We start from the raw sequence: 20,967 nt of genomic DNA on the forward strand, positions 1-20,967 counted from the left end.
GTGTTTGCTAACACTGGGAATGTAGCAGCCAAATTGGGGTTTAAGACTAGTTTAGAATATGCTAAAACGAGGTTGCTGAGCTGAAAACTGGAAAATATAAAGGTGTATCATGTAAAATAAATGACAATAATCTGGAAAACATAACTAATGCAATAACTCTGGTTTACCATCATGCATCAAGCTAGATACCAAACTTGAAGGCTTGCCAATATTCATGTTAACAGACTGTTCTCAGATTAGCTAACGCTAGTGTTTTCAAACACTAGCTGAAGTGGGGTTTACGGCTATCTTAATGCAAACCAACGTTTATGATAGCAAGATTTAGATTTTGGTTAAACCCTATGGTACCAATCCCCCGCATGACATATCTCAATTGTATTAAGATAAAATAACAACTGGTAAAGATTAGCTGTGCTGTCAGACATACAGGCTGACACAGTAATTAGAAGTTGTCTGACAGATTTAGCAATCTTCAGCTAATGTCCGAATAGTTTAAGTTCATCTTTAAAATGAAACACATGACAAAAGCTGAGTTGGAGGAATCAGTGACAAGATATGCCCTGGCTACTAAGAATGTTTCAAGAGATATCATTTAGGAAATTTACCCAGCGAGCCGTGTACTTAGGGGTCATGAAAAGTCTCTGGATAAATTAAATGTCCTCCTACAGGAGAACCTTGATTTGGTTTTTCCAAATCTAACGGTAGCCCTGAGAGTTTTCCTGACAATGCCCATGACAGTTGCCTCTGCGGAGAGATCGTTCAGCAAGCTAAACTTGATAAAGACATACCTTCGTTCCAACATGAGTAATGATCGCTTAACCCAATTAGCAATCATTTCAATAGAAAACAGTGTGGCACAAAGTATTTCATTTGATGCAATACAGGATAAATGGGCAAGTGCAAAGGCACGCCATGTTACAATTTAGCAGGAACTAAAGAGCGCTCTAGAATCTTTGGTAGCAACAATGTTACATAAGCTACATTATAGGAGGGTTCTAAAGGATCTTCGTTTGTAGGCTTACTTTTGCATTTTAAGGCATTATGTTGCAATGGTTACATGTTATATAGGTTATAATGATAATGTTAATGTTTGTCAATTTGCAACTGTTTATTAGCTGTTAACATTGTTAATAATACCATATCATTATGTATCATTATGGTAGGCCTACAGTGGCTGATACACTTGAAAATAAACCTTTATTATTTACACTTATTTATTTTTCGCCAAAATTGATGCTGCATACCCCTCCGACACTGGGTAGTTGCGCCCCTGGTCACCCCCATACAGGTAGCTCTACAGCTATCCCCTTAGCACAGGTGCTGGACACCCGCGTGGTTATCGCCCTGGTTTCCAGACTACCAGGTTTCTGTAAGCATGCGAGCTGTACGTTCACCTAACAGCAGCAGCTGCCGTTGGCCTCTATCACCAGATTCGTCACAAATTCACACAACACTCAACATTATTGTCAAATTTCAAGTCGCATCTCATATTCGCTGCTGTAGGTTAAGAAAATAAAACAGTTGCAAGCTGGTATTAAGTGGGATTCGATCGCACTAGAGCAAAAATACATGATTGTAGGTCCATTGAAGCTATTCAGGCTCATGGATGAAAGGAGCTTGTAGTCACAAATTTATTGGCATTTAAGCAACATTTTGTATGGCCTGGGTTCATCAAAAACAGCTGGTTATCGTGGGCACACGTTGTCTTGAGGCAATAGCCAAATTTCCCACGATACCACAGCCCCTTATGAAACTACATCTTAAAAATTAGCCTACTTAAATCGTCACTGTGAACCCAGACAATAGGTTACGATCAAAATACGCTAAACCCTAAAGGAAGATTCTTGTTGTGGCTTTCTACACTTGCCGTTTTGCACACAAACACGGTGCTTGATAAGTCTCAAACCATTTAAGACTTAGCACTTATCCGCCCGAGTACCTCTACAAAATCTACAATGTGTGACAAAATAATAGTGTCCCTATCTGCCTTCGATCTTGTGTGGAGCTGCGTTGGTCTGAAGATAACCACGCCCCTCTCGTTTGCATGTGAGATCGGAAATAAATACAGCACAGAAATAAATGTGGTGTGGAAATAAATGTGGTGTGGAAACAAATGTGGTGTGGAAATATATGTGGAATTAAATGTGGTGTGTTAAAGGCTCAAAAATAAATAAATGTGGCATTAGGAAATAGTCCCATGAAATAAATAGATGTTGTCTTTACAAAAACGTCATTTTGAAATAAATACATGTATTTATTGATGTCGGTAAATTGATTCAGCTATATAATTATATAATGCTATATTTATTGCAATTTTTTTTTAATTTCAGAATTTTTTTCATAGCCATAATTATTCATGTTGGGAGTCAGATGGCTGAGCGGTGAGGGAGTTGGGCTAGTAATCAGAAGGTTGATGGATCGATTCCCCGCCGTGCCAAATGACGTTGTGTCCTTGGGCAAGGCACTTCACCCCATTTGCCTCCGGGGGAATGTCCCTGTACTTACTGTAAGTCGCTCTGGATAAGAGCGTCTGCTAAATGACTAAATGTATGTATTTATCTATTTATTTATTTAATTTGGACTAACTTGGCGTTCCATACAGTGTAACCTGGTATTATATATATATATATATATATATATATATATATATATATATATACATACATATAACATTTTGAATATATATATATTCAAAATGTTTCTTAAATGGAACAGTTTAAAACCCCTCCAATATTCCAAGATCCTATATTCCCCTATAATCCTATGACGACATTGGAAATACTGAACTACAAGTTCCAACATGCTCCAGTTTCCACAGAGGTCCTCCCCCTCTTTTGAGTGGCAACTTGTTTGTTTCACTGTTACCAGCTGCTGGACGATTCCAATCCTTGTAGGAGAGAAAATACGGGGACCGACAGTCCTCTCTTCTCCCTCCCGTTAACCTAATTGTGCTTTCTTTTTATTTCGCCTTGCTTTTCTCTTTACCCTTTCTCTACCACTCTTTTCCTTAGAAGACAACTTTTCCTTATCACTCCCTTGCTTTCATCTCCGTTTTACGATTTTAAGATCTACACAGGTGCATGTATTTATGTATTATTAGGAATATATATTATTTTAGTTATTCCTCAAATGAGAAGACGGAAAAGATGGAGTTACATATTTTAGAACACAGTTTGAAAGTAGCGAGTATAGCAAAAGAGGGTATTCAGATTTGCACTCATGGATTAATCAAACTCGCCTTCCTGCCCTCTAAAACGAGGTAAGTAGCATAAGGATATGAACAATGTTAAAACATTGGTTAATGTAACACTTGTTATAGGCTATGCATTAGCCTACATGATTGTGAACTAATGACGAGGGCAAACGTTGCATTTACATTTTGTTCGGGCTGTTATTTTCGCACCTTTTGAACAACAAAATAGTATGCGTTGTTTTAGTATGCGTCAACACCGCCAATTTCAATAACCTTTTTCTGCACTGGAGCCTACAATTTCTTAGATTTTGTTGTTGTTGCTTTTATTCGTTTTCGTACGCTCAACGTGAAGGGGTGTGTGTCTACGGGCTTACATCGCTGTCGTGTGGTTTTTCCGTTGTGTAGTTGTAAAATTATATGGGGGAGATGGTTGCTTTAAATCAAACTTGAACCGGCAATGTGAGACATGCGTAACCTGCAATGATGCAAAATAAAGTGTCATGTTCCTATCAGTAATTGTTTTAGGCTGTGGCGCCGGGGTTTTGTCTATAGACTCACTCTCCAACAAAAACGCTCCGCAAGTTGGCTCACAGTTATAATTTTTGTCTAGATTACATTTATTGAACATGTAAGACAAAGCCTGTTAATCATAAAACAAGTGACTGATCTGCCACTGTTTTTGTGCATTTAAAATGACATCTCAAAGGTAAATCTGTCTAGACAATGTTCACATTATGGTTTCATTTTTTGGCATATTTTAAAGCTCTAGTGACCACTGGAAAGAACCATATAGGCCTCAAGATGTGAAACGGCACTAAACGTGTCTGACCTTTTGGGACTTCTGTACATGAAATGTCTCATGGTCTTTAATATAAAGACATTGGCATACAGATTGGATAGGAGCAAGTAGAACACGATCAATGGGGGGGGGGGTCTGATTTCCAGATACAAAAGGAAAATGTAAATATTTGCTGTTAAAAGTAGGTTGTGTTTTTCTCCTCATATTTTGGAACTGCTCCAGTACTGATTGCCAACAGTGGAAACAATGAAGGACTTGAAGAATGAAGTTCTGTTTAAAACATTGTTTGGTCTAAACAAATCAATCTTTGATTTAGGCCATTTTACAGCTGTCAAGTCTGTCTGGGCAATCTGGCTATATTTGTTAATTGGCTTCTCACTATATCCAAGTACCCCTTGTACTTTAGCTGCATAATTTTGTGTATAAAGTTACTGAAAGGTTGTGGCCTTGTAGCTTAACCTTACACAAACTAATTTAGAGAGTTTGTGTGAAGTGCCTCACATTCACTTTGAATGTATGTGATGCTAATAAAAAGCCTAGGCTGAAAAACAGGCTGAACCTCATTGAAAGTTCATTACCATCTCGAGTGTTTTTAATTTTGCAATCTCCCCAAATGTGCTATCTAACTGATAAGGACACAAATTAGCTGTGCAGACATTATGAATCGAGATCACCATTGGTAAAAAGTTCAGGAGGGAATTTAATCTAGCTGTACCTCTACATATCCACTTCCATCAGAGACACTGACTGTCTCTCCACCTTCAAGAAAAGGCTCAAGACGCACTTGTTCCGGTAGTACAACGGTACTTAGGAATGGTTTGCTGGACCCAATGTTAGTTTCCTCAAGGATCACAATGACTCTTGCTTAGAGACTTGTTGCTCTTGTTGGTTAGTGGTAACTGATTTAAATTGTTGTACTTGCTGCGAAATATCTATATACATATTATTATTTTTTTTACTGTTGCTTGCTTTTCTACAGGTACGCTTGCACTTATAGCGATTCATGTTGTTTAATTGTAACTTGCTTAACTATATGCTCTTATGGTTCTTCCCTTTGGCACTTATTTTTGGTTGTTCACGATATGTGCTTCATGTTTTTGCTACCCGCAATGTTTTTGGGGCTATCTTGTTGTTATTATCAGTGACCTATGCACTTTGTAAAGCTCTCTCTTGGAAGTCGCTTTGGATAAAAGCGTCTGCTAAATGAATAAATGTAAATGCAATGTAATGCATAAGTGTTTAACAATGCATGTAATCTCTTGATGTATGGTGAGTCCTCAGAACCTGATCTAGATACTGGGTTGTAAATGGTTTGCTAAAAAACTCAGAAACTCGGGTAGTTTAGCTTTCATTATTTGGACTTGTCAACTATTGAATACCATAAATGGGAAGGCTAGGTTGGAGGCCTTGTTTGCTGTCTCATTATGTTTCTTTACACCTTTGTACCTTACACAAAGTACAAGCATTCAATTGCAAGGATATGATCTGATTAGCATGGCCCCATTGTTTGTTTTTGCAAGTGTTTATTACATCTAAGAGTGGTTAGCGAGAAGTGCAAATCAAGTCAGTTAATAGACGGAAGTAAAGGGAGAGCATGCATTGGTGCCAAATGATTTGAGTATTCACGGTTCTAACCCTTGATTAATGTGGTGACATTGGCTAGGGCTGGGCGATAAATCGATAAAAATAACTATCGAAGTAATGACTTCCCTCGATAAAGATATCGTAACATTAATTCATTTTCAATTATATCGATAATGTCGATAGAGAATAATTAGGAACAGCAGTCCATTTAATTTCTGTGATGCAGCAGGAAGTTGCGGAGAAATGGTAGCCTACGCTCACTAATATATACTGAGCACCTCGAGTGGAGTAGCTAATGTTAACCGCGCAAAATTTGTCTTATTGCCGTAAACAGTGGCAGCGATAGCCATGGCAAGGGAACAACTTCCAATGAAGAAATTATTGATAAAAAGGGTTCAGCTTCTTCAGTTATTTGGAAGTTGTTTGGCTTTTTGAAATCCAACAAAGAGCAGAGCAATGTTCGGTGCAAATTGGTGTAATAAACAAACAGGTGGCTACCAAGTCTGGTAATACGACAAACTGCAAATGTGGAATTATTGTTGACCTCAACCTACGGTCTCGGTTAACAAACGTTTTAACAAATCTCTGCTTACAAAGGCGTTGGTAGATCTGTCGAAAGTCCATATTAGTTTTTTTTATATAATATAACAACACGTAGGAAAATCCCAAATCAAACACGACGAATCTAGAGCAGACGCCATGTTGTCAACATCTCCAAGGCAACCGCTTGCTAGGTCTGTAAATTGGTTTTGCGGATTTCTTCGAACGTCTCTGGACATATAAGAACAGCGTTTTGGTCCAATTATAATACTAATATATAAGAAACCTTTTTTACCACCTGAAGCAAAATCAGTCATTGGAACATGCAGAAAGTGTGAGTTTGCGCCAAGGTATTAATAGGTAGGCTTTTGATAAAAAGCAAGGTTTTAAAAAGCTTTTACTTGACCCCAGGTACATGCTCCCTGGCCGCAAAAAAAATTCTCCCACCGCTCTGCCTAAACTTTATGCTGAGTGTAGGTAAAAAGTTGAGGAGAAGACTTATTTGGCTACTACTTATTTGGCTACTATCGTTTTTTAATTATCGTTATCGAATGAATAAATATCTATATTGAGAATTTTTTACCCATATCGCCCAGCCCTAACATGGGATATATTCCCTTACATGATCATTTAAATGATTATTGACGTAAATACATTCTTATTGTGTAAAAGCCCTACAAATGCATGTTCAAGGGGGTGTTCCATCAACGTCGCTAACGCAAGTCGCGCTAACACGAATAAGTCTCACTTGGGTAAACGTCAACTTAGACTTAAGCCTCACGCCGTTCCACTAACGTTCCGTTCCACTAACAGGCAACGCTAATTCAAGCAAGACCTCAATAAGCTTTGACTGCAGCCCAGATCAGGCCATAGCAAGCCCTCAGCTTGAGGCAACGGCCCCGGTGGATGTAGGTGGTATTGCATTTCCGATTTGCTACCCGACTCGTCCGTTCGTTTTTATTCTATTAACTCCAGTCAACATATCTAAAACTATCTCCCCCAATAATTTTTTTTCGATTCTTGAACCTGGCTCATACTACTAGCTTTTTCATAGAATAATTTTTCCAGATTTTTGCTGAGTTTGAAACCAATCCGAAATGGGTAAACTAGCACCCCATTTATTTGCTTACGTCAAGAAAAGTTGCCTGGAAACGTGCTCGCGGATACGAACAAGGGACGAGCACAGAAGGGAGCATCAGCAAATCGCTGATTCACTTGAGCTGAATGAGAACAAAGAGAAAGGACTTGATAATCTACAGCTGCCTGCCTTTATTGTAGCTAGTGATGGGGGAAACAAAGCTTTCCGAAGCAACAAGCTTTTTGACACAATTGTCTCGAAAAAGTATCGCTTTTTCGAAGCGTTTGATACATCTTTTCCATAGGGACATCTGCTGGTCAGTTTATAGTATGGCGACTGGATCGAGCGAAGGAAGGAATCAAGTGACGTCAAGTCCTCGAGACGTCAGTCTCACAATCGTCATTGACAACTTGATAAATAAAGGTTATGTGACAAATATTTCGATTTGCAAGTGTCAAAAACATGTTATCATATATCTTCTTGTATTATAACAGTGTTTCCCACAGATTAGAAATCTAGTTGTGGCGGGGAGGGGGGTGGGGGTTGTCAGGGGGGGGTAGTCGTAATAATTCCTTCGTTAATAATTTGTTACACAGTTAATAATTTGTTACATTAAATATTAATCCTAAATGATTCACACTTTCACAAAATTAACAACAACTAATATATCATTTCTGCATTATGCATGTAGCCACGCTAGTGCTAAACAACTATTTAACTGGTCGGCTGCAGGACGCCGGGTAAGTAGCTAGCTCCTGAGACTTCTCACCAAAAGTACGAAGGGGAACCTTCGAGTAAGGTACCTAGCGAAAAGTAGCCTCAACTTTCCTCAACTTTTAGCTACGGCACTAATGCTGAAAACTCGCTGATATAGCTGTCGGTCTTACTAGAACGGCGTATGTATGCATTGTTGCTAACGTGTGCTGACGTTGTGTTTGCGCATATGTGAGAAAGACGCATGAGTGACAGAGAGACGGAGGGAGGGCAGGGGAAAGGAAATGCAGTTGAACGAATACGCTGCGTGTTTTAACCTCAATAGCGTTTTCACGAGCTGTGTGAAAATGTTTCACGAAACGCAATATGTGGTGGCCGGTGTTGATTTTGTGGCGCACCGCAGTTCACCATAGTCTATGTGTGGGAAACACTCTATAAACAACGTAACGTCTTTGCTACTTTACCAACTCACCAACCAGATCACCAACTCCAAGCCCAGAGCCCCTCACTCCACTAACGACTCCCGCCTGGCCAACGACCTGAATGAGTTCTACTGTAGATTTGAAAGACAATTGGACAGTCCTGAAGAACCCCTTTCCACCCGTGAGGCCCCCCCCCCCCCTTCCCCCATCTACAGTGACGACCCTCTCCATTCAGGAGAGAGAAGTGAACAAACTGTTCAAGAGACAGAACCCCCGCAAAGCAGCTGGGCCGGACTCTGTCTCTCCAGCCACCCTCAAGAACTGCGCTGACCAGCTGTCTCCGGTGTTTACCTACATCTTTAACACCTCCCTGGAGACATGCCATGTGCCAGCCTGTCTCAAATCCTCCACCATCATCCCTGTGCCCAAAAAGCCCAGGCCAACTGGACATAATGACAACAGACCCGTCGCCCTGACCTCTGTGGTAATGAAGTCTTTTGAGCGCCTGCTGCTGGCACACCTTAAATCCATCACTGACCCTCTACTGGACCCCCTGCAGTTTGCCTACAGAGCCAACAGGTCTGTGGACGATGCAGTTAATTTGGCCCTCCACTTCACCCTACAGCACCTGGACTCCCCAGCATCCTACGCCAGGATCCTGTTTGTGGACTTCAGCTCTGCCTTCAACACCATCATCCCCGCTCTGCTTCAGGACAAGCTCTCCCAGCTGAACGTGCCTGATTCCACCTGCATGTGGATCACATACTTCCTGTCTGACAGGAAGCAGTGCGTTAAGCTGGGAACACAAGTCTCTGATTCCCGGTCCATCAGCACTGGATCTCCCAAGGGCTGCGTCCTTTCTCCTCTGCTCCTCTCCCTGTACACCAACAGCTGCACCTCCAGCCATCCGTCCGTCAAACTCCTGAAGTTTGCGGACGACACCACCCTCATTGGGCTCATCTCTGGTGGAGACGAGTCCGACTATAGGTGGGAAGCGGACAACCTGGTGACCTGGTGCAGCCAGAACAACCTAGAGCTCAATGCTCTCAAGAAAGTGGAGATGGTTGTGGACTTCAGGAAGAACACAGCCCCACTCACCCCCATCACCCTGTGTGACTCCCCAGTCAACACTGTGGAGTTCTTCCGCTTCCTGGGCACTATCCTCTCCCAGGACCTCAAGTGGGAACTGAACATCAGTTCCCTCACCAAGAAAGCACAACAGAGGATGTACTTCCTGCGGCAGCTGAAGAAATGCAGCGTATCATCCGCACTGCAGAGAAGGTGATCTGCAATCTGCCTTCCCTCGAGGACCTGCACACCTCGAGGACCCTGAGACGAGCGAAGAAGATTGTGGCGGACTCCTCCCACCCTGGTCACTCCCTGTTTCAAACACTCTCCTCCGGCAGAAGGCTGCGGTCCATCAGGACCAAAACCTCACGCCACACAAACAGTTTCTTCCCTTCCGCTGTTGGCCTCCTCAACAAGGCCAAGAGCTCACACTGACTCTAATGACTTCATGTCTTAAAACGTTTTACTTTGCACTACATTCAATTTCTGTAATATTTGTATTTTATATTGTAATTTGTCAACTCATATTTTATTTTATGCCCACTTATTCTATTTTAGTATATTCCACTTATTACTGCTAGTTTTAGTATAGTTAGACCACATACTTAATTTTAAGATTCCTATATGTTTATTGTATGCACCTTCCTGCCAAAGCAAATTCCTTGTCAGTGCAAACTTTCATGGCGAATAAATCTGATTCTGATTATTTTGTTCATTTTCATCTCAAGTTATAAAAAATGTATTCTTTACTCAAAATAAACCTTCAAACTTTAATTGCTTTTTGGTCATGGGACCTATAATCCTCAAATTCATTTCAGTGTTCACTGACTATGCATATTTATATCATGTATTTTTTAGGAGCATGCCCCGGACCCCCGAGGGGGTTTGGATCCTTGTCACCTTTTTCATCCCTGATGAGTTTGCACCCCTGAAAAAATATGGGGAAAGATTCATTTGGACCCCCCCAATGTCTAAACCATGGTTACGCCCTTGCCTGATCATGTCAGGTTTTTTGTTTATTTGTTTATTTGAAAGGATCCCCATTAGCTGACGCTGAAACGACAGCTAGTCTTCCTGGGGTCCAAAAAGTACATACAAAACCAGTAATCACAATTACTCACAAATATCGTATATAAATACACACCAAAGAACAAGAAAAAGTAAACATTCGGAAAGTACTGAAAAAGGTAATACAATTAATGCAAAACAACCTGTCACATAATACAATCATGCTCAACCATTCCAGACGATTTTATAATGAAAGCAAATACAGTCTTAATCTTTTTTTTTTTTAACCAGTTTTTCCCCCTTGATTTCACGAACCCAACCTGGAAGATTGTTCCAAAGCACAATTGACATATAAAACACTTTTTCTCTTCTTCAAAGAGTCGGATTTTGGTAGGGGTAAAGAAATCTGATGACTATTCGCCCCTCTTGTGTAATGTGAATGCAAATCTGAATAGTAAATTATATTGTCATAAAGAAATTTAGGAGTGCGGGTGTTAATAATTTTATGAAAATATACTAGTTACACATGTTAGCAGATTGTCTATGCTTGACCCCCAGCCAAGCAAGACAGTCATGCATTTCTGCAACACTAGTCCGCAAAGATCAACCAAGAACCAGCCTTGCGCCTTATTTTGGGCCACTTGTAATTTTTTTAAGTGACTACTTGATGCAGCAGACCATACGACAGAACAGTAATCCAAATGACACAAAGCCAATGTACAAACAACACGACTGAACAACCGTGAATTTAGAAATTGTGCACATTTACGCGTTACTGCAACAGCTCTACCCATTTTAGCAACAACTTTGTTGACGTGATCAGACCATGACAACGTTGAATGTAATGTGGGACAGCATTTTTCAGGTAAAGTGGGACATCTAGTAATGCTGTGTTTATGCTATAAAAGTAATTTAATTTGACAGTTTTCAATGTTTAATACCAATGCATCATACTGCACTTAAGTTCCCAACTAAATAACAACTTACACTGTCATCGAACCAGCGCTCTCAGACCGCTCTCAGACCGCTAACGCTAGTCCAACAAAACGCTAACGCAGCGGGACTAGCTAGCTAGCACATAGACTGCAGATCACTAAAGTTTACATCAGTTACACTTTGCCTATTGTATAAGTCAAACCCCACAACTAAATGAATCTTGCCACACCCTTGCACCTAGCATTGTTGTATATAAACAAATTATTGTTATATTAGCATTTAGCAGACTATAGGCTGACAGACGATGACTGTCCCACTTTACCAGACAAGCTGTCCCACATTACCTGAAAATGCTGCCTGAGTGAGAGAGGGGGTCATGTTATGTTTGAAATAGTGTAGCTTCAATAATATTGTGTATTCCCATTTCATTCCAACATGAAAATGTTCCTAAGCCATAAAACGGTTTACAAAAACACCACTGGGGCGAGTTAACAGTCTACTGGAGCCTCTACCAAAAAGTGTCCCACATTACCTGAAATCACCCATGTAAACACGATTAGATTGAGGCTTTACAAGCATAGGTGATACAGGAAGTCTGTCACAGACATGTGTTGTCCGTTTTTACTACAGGAACCTGTTGGAGAAGGTGCAAGAATAATAAGCAGAATTTAACATGAAACTGAATTAATTGCTCATTGCATGATAGATAGGCTCCTTAACCCTTTACTGCCTGAACCAAAATTCTGAACATTCCATATGATGCTGAAATATCATATTAGGGATGCACGATAATATCTGCACGTCATCGGTATCGGCAGATAAAAGCTTCAAAACTTAATTATCGGCATCTGCAGATATGAAACTTTCTGCCGATGTACCTGGCCGATAAGGTGACGTGCAAATTATGCGCACGCAAAGCAAATGTTTAATTAAGCAATAAGCCCGTCGCGTTGTGCCTAACAACTCCCCTTACCTGTTCTAAAATCAGCGCAAAACACATACTTGCGGGCCTTATTGCTTTTCTAAAACTGTTACTACAAATATTTGATATGGTTTGATAAATAAAGACAATCAAATTTAAGAAACAAAATAGTTTAATAATAAACCGTCATTCTTCCGCCACTGCAAAGTATAGTTCCTACATAAATCGTTGCCACGCAACAGATTGAAAACAGTGGACGGCCCATATGGTCTTTATAGTGCCGGCTTCATTCCTTGCCTTTGCTAACGCTTCGATTTCAGCCTCTGTCTTCTCTGCATGCCTGGTCTTTTTAAACTCTTTCTCCTCCATTCTGTTAATAGTCTCCCACCACTCGTCAAACGTCAGCCCACCCAGCAAATCAAAATTCAGAACAAATGTTGCCATTCTCTTTACGACTAGGTTGCTTGCTACCGTGTAACTTGTAACGTCTTTTTTTATTTGAAATATTTGATGCGCAATAATATGGAATGTTATGTTATGAGGACAACTTGAAAGGTTATTTAAGCAATAAGCCCCAAAAGGCCGTTTTTTGCGCTGATTTTAGAAACAAATAAAGGGAGTTGTTAGGCATGATGCGAAGCGGAGTGCCAAAAACCCCCTTACCTGTTCTAAAATCAGCGTAAACCACGGACTTTCAGGGCTTATTGCTTTTCTAAAACTGTTACTACAAATATTTGATATGGTTTCATAAATAAAAACAATTGGAAACAAAATAGTTTAATAATAAACCGTCATTCTTCCGCCCCTACAAAGTATAGCCAGATGGACACCTTTGCTGTGTTTGTTTTATGGAATGTCAAAGAATGTTATGAGGACAACCTGTAAGGTTATGCTGGATTTTACAACGGTACGGAACGCGATATAGCCAATCAGAATCAAGGATTGGAACGATCAGTTTTAGAAGTTACTATGAGCGCCAACAACATGATTCAACATGTCGGCTGTGTGGCAGGACTTCACAGTACCAACGGATGATGACAAAATGGCTATTTGCGGAGTTTGTTAAGTGTCAGTGATGCGATACATTTTAAGTTTACAGAGTTACAGCTGCATTTCTGTGCATATGTGTCAAGAATGTGTCATTGTCAACAACACAGTTTTAAGGAAACTGTAGTTGTTCTGATTATACTCTGATTATACTCTGATTATGTTCTGATAATACTTCTGATTATGACTTCTGATTCAAGTTCAAGGAGGTACTGTTCAAGTATGAAAATTGTGACGTGAAAATATAAATAAATCTGCCATATTTGAAATCATTTCAATAGTTTTCATGAGTGAATGTCTATTTCTAAAACGATACAAAACAAGTTTTAATGTCCCGTATCTACAGCAAGTACCCCATCATAATAACAGATTAATTCTAGTACAGGAGAGACTTTTCAATAATTAAAAAGCAGAGGTGTATATATCGGTATCGGCATCGGCAATCGGCCAAAATGAGCTTGTAAATATCGTCATATCGAATATCGGCTAAAATTCAATATTGTGTATCCCTATATTATATTCATATTCATATTTTATGAATTTTCATATTAAATCATACACCTTAACTGTTTATACCATATTGAAGAGAACTAGGGGATTTTTATGATGTGAATAAATATATGATTACTTAAGGCAAATCATATTTTATCAAGGTGGTTTCAGGCAGCCATTTTTTACAAAAACGTCTCCATCCAGCATACCTCATCAGACAACTTAATTTTTAACCACTTTAATTACAAGATGGAGAAATACTTTGAGTAGGTGGAATATCCACAAATCTGTGGGCGATGTAGAACAGTAAACTGATTAGAAATATCATATTTTGATTAAAAGTTATGACCATTCTAGTGACTAGTGGAGACACATGGGAAACCGGAATTATCCTCCCCCAAAAGTAGCTAGCGCTATGGCTGGATACTCCTCGATAACTAAAAAACGTTCGAGATTCTTCCACAATCGACCAAATTGGCCAAACAAGGCATGTACATTTAGTTTACAGTGTACATAGTCTAGCTAGTTAATGTTGTTTTTATAATTTTTTTAAAATCTGTTCAAATCGAAACTAAACAGTGCTACTACCGTCATTGCTGCCTGTCACAAACGTCCATGCCGGACATGTCATTCTTTCCTGAAAAAACTTGCGTCACTCCCACAAACAAATTCTTCGTAAGTAAAAAGTTGAGACTTTTAATTGACAAGATTGACAACACATTAAGAAACTTGTCTTAACTCATATCTTCTCCGATTTCAATTCGAAGCTGTAAATCTAACACTGTAGGCAACCTCCCATGGTCTCCGCTCTGGCTCTGCCTCGGAAAACAATGGCTGCCGTTGCTGACGATACATTTATTTCCCCCTCCCAGTAACCCCTTAACCAATGATATGTGCTTTGAGCTTAAGTTGTCATGAGTATCTGGCAGTTTTCAGAAATAAAATCGGTGATTGGACAGCGAAGATATTAAGGCGGGAACCATGGGAACTTTTGTTCCCATATTTGAATGGTCCGGCAGGTTAAGCACAGCGCGATATGCTAGACTATACTTTTTGAGAGGATAGCCTATCGTTTTTTTGTGAGGGTGTCATTTACATAATAGATTTGTTGAAACCACATATTATGATTTAAAGATGATAAATGAAAATATGAAAGTATGAAAAAAACAACATAGGCCTAGCTTACTGTAATAAGTGATAAAAAGCATGGTCAGTACTCTACATTTAATTTGGTGTGCTTTCTTTATTAGATTTTGCAGACTTTGAGGTGTTTCCTGGCGTTCTGATTACATCTTTAAATTCTGAGTTACTTTCAAGCAAGATGTTGCGCTGTTGGCTCTGATGCCGAAAAAACAAGGCGCTCATTTTGGCCACGGTGAGAAGCCATAGACTTATGTGAGCAGCCAATAGCTGCATTGCTGATCAAGGTTTCTACTATCGATACATACCCCCTATTAGACCTACGCATAACTCAATCCAGCTATACTAATGATAAATAACATGGGTGTTCAAAGAACCGAATTAGCCAGATCATGATTAGCAAGATGATGTCATCTTGGATGTGTCATTTGATCTTGGATGTGTCATTTGATCTCGAATGTCAACGAGATGTCAACGAGATTATGATTTAAAGCATTAAGCCATTGAGCACTTTTCATAGAAATGAATGGGGACGCCATCTTGGAAGACAGAAGTAGCTGTCTCTAGTTAAATTAGGTGCGTTCGACATGGACTGCGGCTGCATGTAACGGCCGGCGAGAGTGGCCGCTTGCAGTCGGGGAGGAGTTGAAAACGGCTCTGTGAAGTCGGACATTTCAGCTTCTCGTGGTTTGCTGCGTTGACGTCAATCACGGCCGATTAAGCGCCGTTTGCTTACTTTACTCTATTTATAATTAAATGTAGTCTTTCCGTTTGTGAAGAGGCAGAATAAAACCCTTTCTTCCATATATTTTTTATTCAATTCAACTGTTTGGTCCGGATTTGAGCATTGGCGAAACTGAAGGTGTCTGAATTTTACAAAACACGCGTCAAAGTTGTCGTGTGTGAGTCTGGCCAATCATGAAATAGCTGTGTCGTCACTTGAACCCGTGCAGTTGCTCTTGAGAAAATGCGCTCGGCTACACAGTCGGCAGTTCTCGAATCGATCTCATGGTACGACGTCACTGTGACGTGTCCTCGGCGCCGTCTCAAGTCAGACAAAAAGTCTAACCAGAATTCACTGTTTCAAGTCAGCCGCCTGCAGCCGGCTGCAGCGCCGCATGAAGTCGGGTCATGTCAAACGCACCTATTAACTCTATGGGCAATAGTCGAAAAGAGGACTTATGTCGCAAAAAGCAAAGCGCAAAGCAGCAGAGACGTGTTGTTTCATAACTTTGCCACACGCATTTATTAAGTGATAGGCTAAATGCTGAGCTTTAAGATAAAATGGAAAGATAACCATGACTAAAATGGGGATTCACTGAAATGTCTAGTATTGCACAGATCCAGCACTGACTTTTTAGATCAGAAGGTGACCCAAACTGCACAATTTGCTTGGCAGAACAGGCATTTAAAATTGCTCAGCATGACTATCATTATTATATTACGCGTATTTCTAATTAACATAGTCTGCCTCCACAGATCCAGAGGGGGCTTGAACAGTGACAGACTGTGGCTGTGCCAAGTGTTGTCACAGCCTCACTTTGTGGGGAAGCATGCTCTACTGGGAACATTAGGGGAGAATGTTGGGCACAGCATTTAATTGTCTTCATTGGAAAGGGCAACATTTGGGACCCTGTATAAAGGGTGCTTAACAGCACCTTTTCCATTGGGAGTAAGGTCATGGGAACAGTCCAATTTAGGCCATTGTAAGGGCACCTTATAGGGTACTGCATCACATTTTCTATACTATAAAGGAACTCATTAAGACATGTTTTTACATTTATAGAGGGCGCACTGTCATTTATTGCATGGGGCATCCTATGCACTCAAGCATATTTCACAATGTGAATGACAGTAGGGCACTTGGTCTAATTGTTGCCACTCTAGAGGGCATTTTAGAAACACTTTCAACCATGGGGACACCAGGGAGTTACCCCCTGAGTCTTCCAATGGGCCTGTATACACCCATGGGGACAGTATATTGCACCTATACTATTGGGGAAGCCAGAGGAGAGGTAATATAGAGGCTTGTCAACATATAGGCTACTTTAAACAATAAAAATAATTTAAACAATTGAATAAAAAGTCTCATTGATTCTTTGTGTTTCAAGATTACCTAAAAAACTGATGATAATATTCAGGTACTACTTTGGAGCAAGGTATGCCCTTCATATTTCCTGGCATAGTTGCCCGTTCATGAATGTCCCACATGCAAAGACATAGACTAGACATAGATGCAGACAGACTGAACAGTGTCAAGGTATGGCTACAGTGGGTTTGCTTCCTTGTGTGTGATTCCAGCGGACTACATAGTCTAGGCCTACCTACATAGACTGCAGTCTACTACCCTCCTTTCTACTATTATAGTCTACTCTCCTCTCTATTACTTTCTACAAAGGATGGTAGGCTGCTCTTATGTGTTCATTGCCATCCTTAAGAGTTGCTAAAGTGTTATTTTATATATATATATATATATATATATTTATGTATTCATTTTTTTTAAGAATTACAATTGAATCTATCTGATAAACTATGCTGGGCCTGCTGAACCTATACTTCTTCCACATATACTGGTCAGGGAAGCATTATTTCTGTCCGAAGACCCTTGGGGCTGGTGGGATAAACGCTCTTTGTATAATCTGAGCACCTGCATCCACCACAGGGTTGTCAAAGAATGGATACGCCATAATTGATTGTAACTTGTCTTGACGCTCTGCTTAGTTTCTAAGGCCTTATTTTATGTCAATTAACCAATGGCTTTTGAAATGGATAAAGTGACATTATTTCTTAACTTGTTTATTTAAATTAATATATTTTTGGGAGATGAAGTAGGCCTAAACACGTTATTCATTCATGTATGCACTTCAAAAAGTCTGAATTTACGTTTCCGAACAAGGACTTAAGTGCTTAAGTGAATTTACTCGACAGAACTATCTTTTGAGATTCTGTTTCCGCCTGTTTGAAATTATTTGCAACACATTTCAGTTTAGCTTGACTTTTAGCCTGACACGGATCAGGCTAGTTCCAAACCTTGGTTGCGTAGCTAGAACTAGAATAATCCACCTTAATGGAACGGAACTCTCGCTAAAGTAAGTGAGACTTGGCGAAATAAGTCTCGCTTTTCCTTAATCGACGTTGATGGAACACCCCCTGGGCTACTCTTTGTTTAGACATGGTTTGAATTTATTTCTGATAAGACAAGTCAACAGTCAACATAAAATTATTGCATTTGTTTGGAAATAGTTTTTAGCATTTCAGTGCAAATTGTTTGTTTTCCAGATCCAGACAATATTCCCACCTTTTGTCATATTTGCTCAAATAAGCTTTATAACAACTAATAAAACAAATAAATCTAAAAGTTTGACAATAAAATAAAATTGATCCGATATCTGTGGGCATTGCAGGACAAAGAAACACAACGAATCATCAAGGTTGGACCGGCACAAATGATTGGATGGCATTTTGATTGAATGCAATGATTACACAAGCTACTTGTCTAACTACTTCCCGGCAGTTGTCAGGCAGCACTTTCGCGTGGCTTTGAGGGGGGGGGTGGGATATTTAGGATTCCTCCGTCGGGAGGAAACCTATAAGAATTGTTGGTATAATTGTAATAATTATTATTGTAATTTCTCATGAACTCATGGGTAAAGGGTTTTGAAATTTGGCAAATTGATACAACATGCCACAACTAAAGGCCGAATTATACTACTCCGACTCCGTTACCGACAGACAGACGGAGTTGGACGGATTAGTTTAATTTATTGTACTCCAAAGGCTATGGGTGCTGAAAACAATTCACCACCAGAAGAGTAGGTGGCACTGCACTTCGATGCTAGCTAGGTTATTGAAAAGTCAGAGAACATTTACAAATTAGGCGTTTCATCAATAAAATAAGCAAATTTTCAGCAACTACACTGCCCATTTCTCGTCACATTTTAATTCAGATGCTGATTTACATGCAATCAGCAATGCAATGGCGGTCAAAGGATTCTGTTCGTCGTGTTGGTCACGGCAACCCCGCCCCTGACGCAAGCGGTTCTTAATACGGACCAATCACAGCCAAGGGGTATCCGTAAAATGATGGACGGACGGATAGTCAGGAAAATCTGGAGGTGCACGCAGAACTCCGAGGGGCTCGGAGAGGGTGTTCCACATCGTTCCATATGTCTGTCTCCGTGAAAAAAGAGTAGTATATTTTGGCCTTAAGAATGGCCCACATCAGGCCACACCCAAATGTCCACTTTTCAAAATGATGGCATTACAACCCCATCGCTCCAATTATTCTGAAAATTGGTGTATGCCTCATCTTTCATGAGTAACAAAAAAGTCTCAAGGACCCATAATGTCTGCCATGATGGATTTTCCTGTACAGTGATAGTTTGGGAAAACCTTCAAAATTTGTCTTCTCTTCCAATTGACTTGAAATGTCATACATATATGTAGAATTTATGTATTTCAAAACGTTACCTGGGAAATCTTATATCAAATACAACATGGCTGAAAGGGGTGTATTTATGTAACTGTCCACATTGCCTCAAAATGTATGTGTCACTAAATCAAATGTCATCTTGAATGATGGTTTTCAAATGTTTGTTTTATTTAATTTAAACCTAATAGGTTTTAAGGTGACACACCCCTGAAGTACCGTGAACACATATTTTAACCTTGATAAGTGAAAATATGACTGAATTACAGTTATTTGAGTTTGGACCAAATCTGACAATACTTGCCTTGGAGAAACTTATTATTTTATTATCCAGTTACTGAACAAAAAATGTCCTGGTCTGGGAATGGCTCAATTGGATGAGATGTTGTGCAAACAACTGAAAGGTTATAGGTTCAAAAACAGTTAGAGGCATAGTTTTTTTTCTGACTGAACGGTTTCTAGTCTTCAGGTCAATCCTCCAGTTTTAAAACATAGCAATGAGTGTTTATTTAAGGAGGAATCTACCTTTGCTGCTTGCAGCTATATTTCGGTTTGAATCCTTTCTCCAGCAAAAATTGTTAGGTTTGCAAAACGTACCTATCCTGTCTTTAACTTTAAACTTTAAACGCTCCTTATCAGACCATGCATGGATACCTGAGTTGATGTAATGGCACAACATCAGATGTTTGGAGCACGTGGGCCATCGAAGAATCTTTAGGGGCGGATGCACAGCAGAATTATCAAGAAGCATTAGACATCATCTGCTTTTCAGAATCCTTAGTATCATGGCCTCAAAAATCTATGCCAGTCTATGTTCCACCATCAGTATTACAATAAGCAAATGTCCAGCTTCAGTGTTTCATACATTTGTGTATGTTTGCATAGCCTTCTGTATTGAGTGACAATATTCAAAAGCAGCTCTCATGCTTGCAATACCAGTGACAGCAAGGTATTGACAACTGTTTTTATTACTCATATTATGAAGAGCTGAAACACAACATACAGTATCACTCAGATATTTAGATCTGAACAACAGTAAGGTGTAATTTTATGTATTATTTTATGTAGCGATGAGGATTGGGATTAAATATAACTCCTGTGCCCCCCCGCCCCCCCCCCCCCCGAGTATGACAAATTGTATAGAATTAGGCTTTTTTTTGTAAAGTAAAATACATCAGTTTTCATACATACAAAAGTTGGATTCATTTGCAACTAAAGTTAGCACAACGTTGCCCTTGTTATTAACACCTGATCATCTGTCGATGAGTAGGCCTACACTAGATCCACTGGCAGCAACAACATTTGCGTCAATTCGCCTATTCGCTCCTCGCGAGCTGCTCTGTGTGGATATAAGCCCCCCCCCCACAAATTGGGGGTGCACGTCAGATAATTTTTTCCCAAAGATGGTTTCTGTTATTTTAGGTAATTCTTATCACACCGATGTCTGTTCAAGTGCTAATTTTTTTGTTTGTTTTTAATGAGTTATTTGACAATATAAAAAGGGGTTAGTGTGTGCTCGCAATTGGGTCGGGGAGTTGTGTTGGGGTGGGACCTCGATACCTTGGCTCCACCACCCGGTCACTGCTGCGCAGACT

The 20,967-nt window shown here is 39.9% G+C and overlaps 1 protein-coding gene across 1 annotated transcript in view; it reads left to right on the forward strand.

The window, feature by feature from the left end:
• The first annotated feature begins 2,856 nt into the window (after positions 1–2,856).
• Positions 2,857–20,967, forward strand: part of castor2 (cytosolic arginine sensor for mTORC1 subunit 2) — a 48,451-nt gene continuing 30,340 nt past the window's right edge. The window contains exon 1 of the mRNA XM_047051878.1: positions 2,857–3,259. Within this exon, the coding sequence (XP_046907834.1) occupies positions 3,081–3,259 (179 nt within the window). The 5' untranslated portion in view covers positions 2,857–3,080. The remainder of the gene's footprint in view (positions 3,260–20,967) is intronic.

Source organism: Hypomesus transpacificus, unplaced genomic scaffold (genome assembly GCF_021917145.1).
Source record: "Hypomesus transpacificus isolate Combined female unplaced genomic scaffold, fHypTra1 scaffold_185, whole genome shotgun sequence".
NCBI classification, from domain to species: Eukaryota; Metazoa; Chordata; class Actinopteri; order Osmeriformes; family Osmeridae; genus Hypomesus; species Hypomesus transpacificus.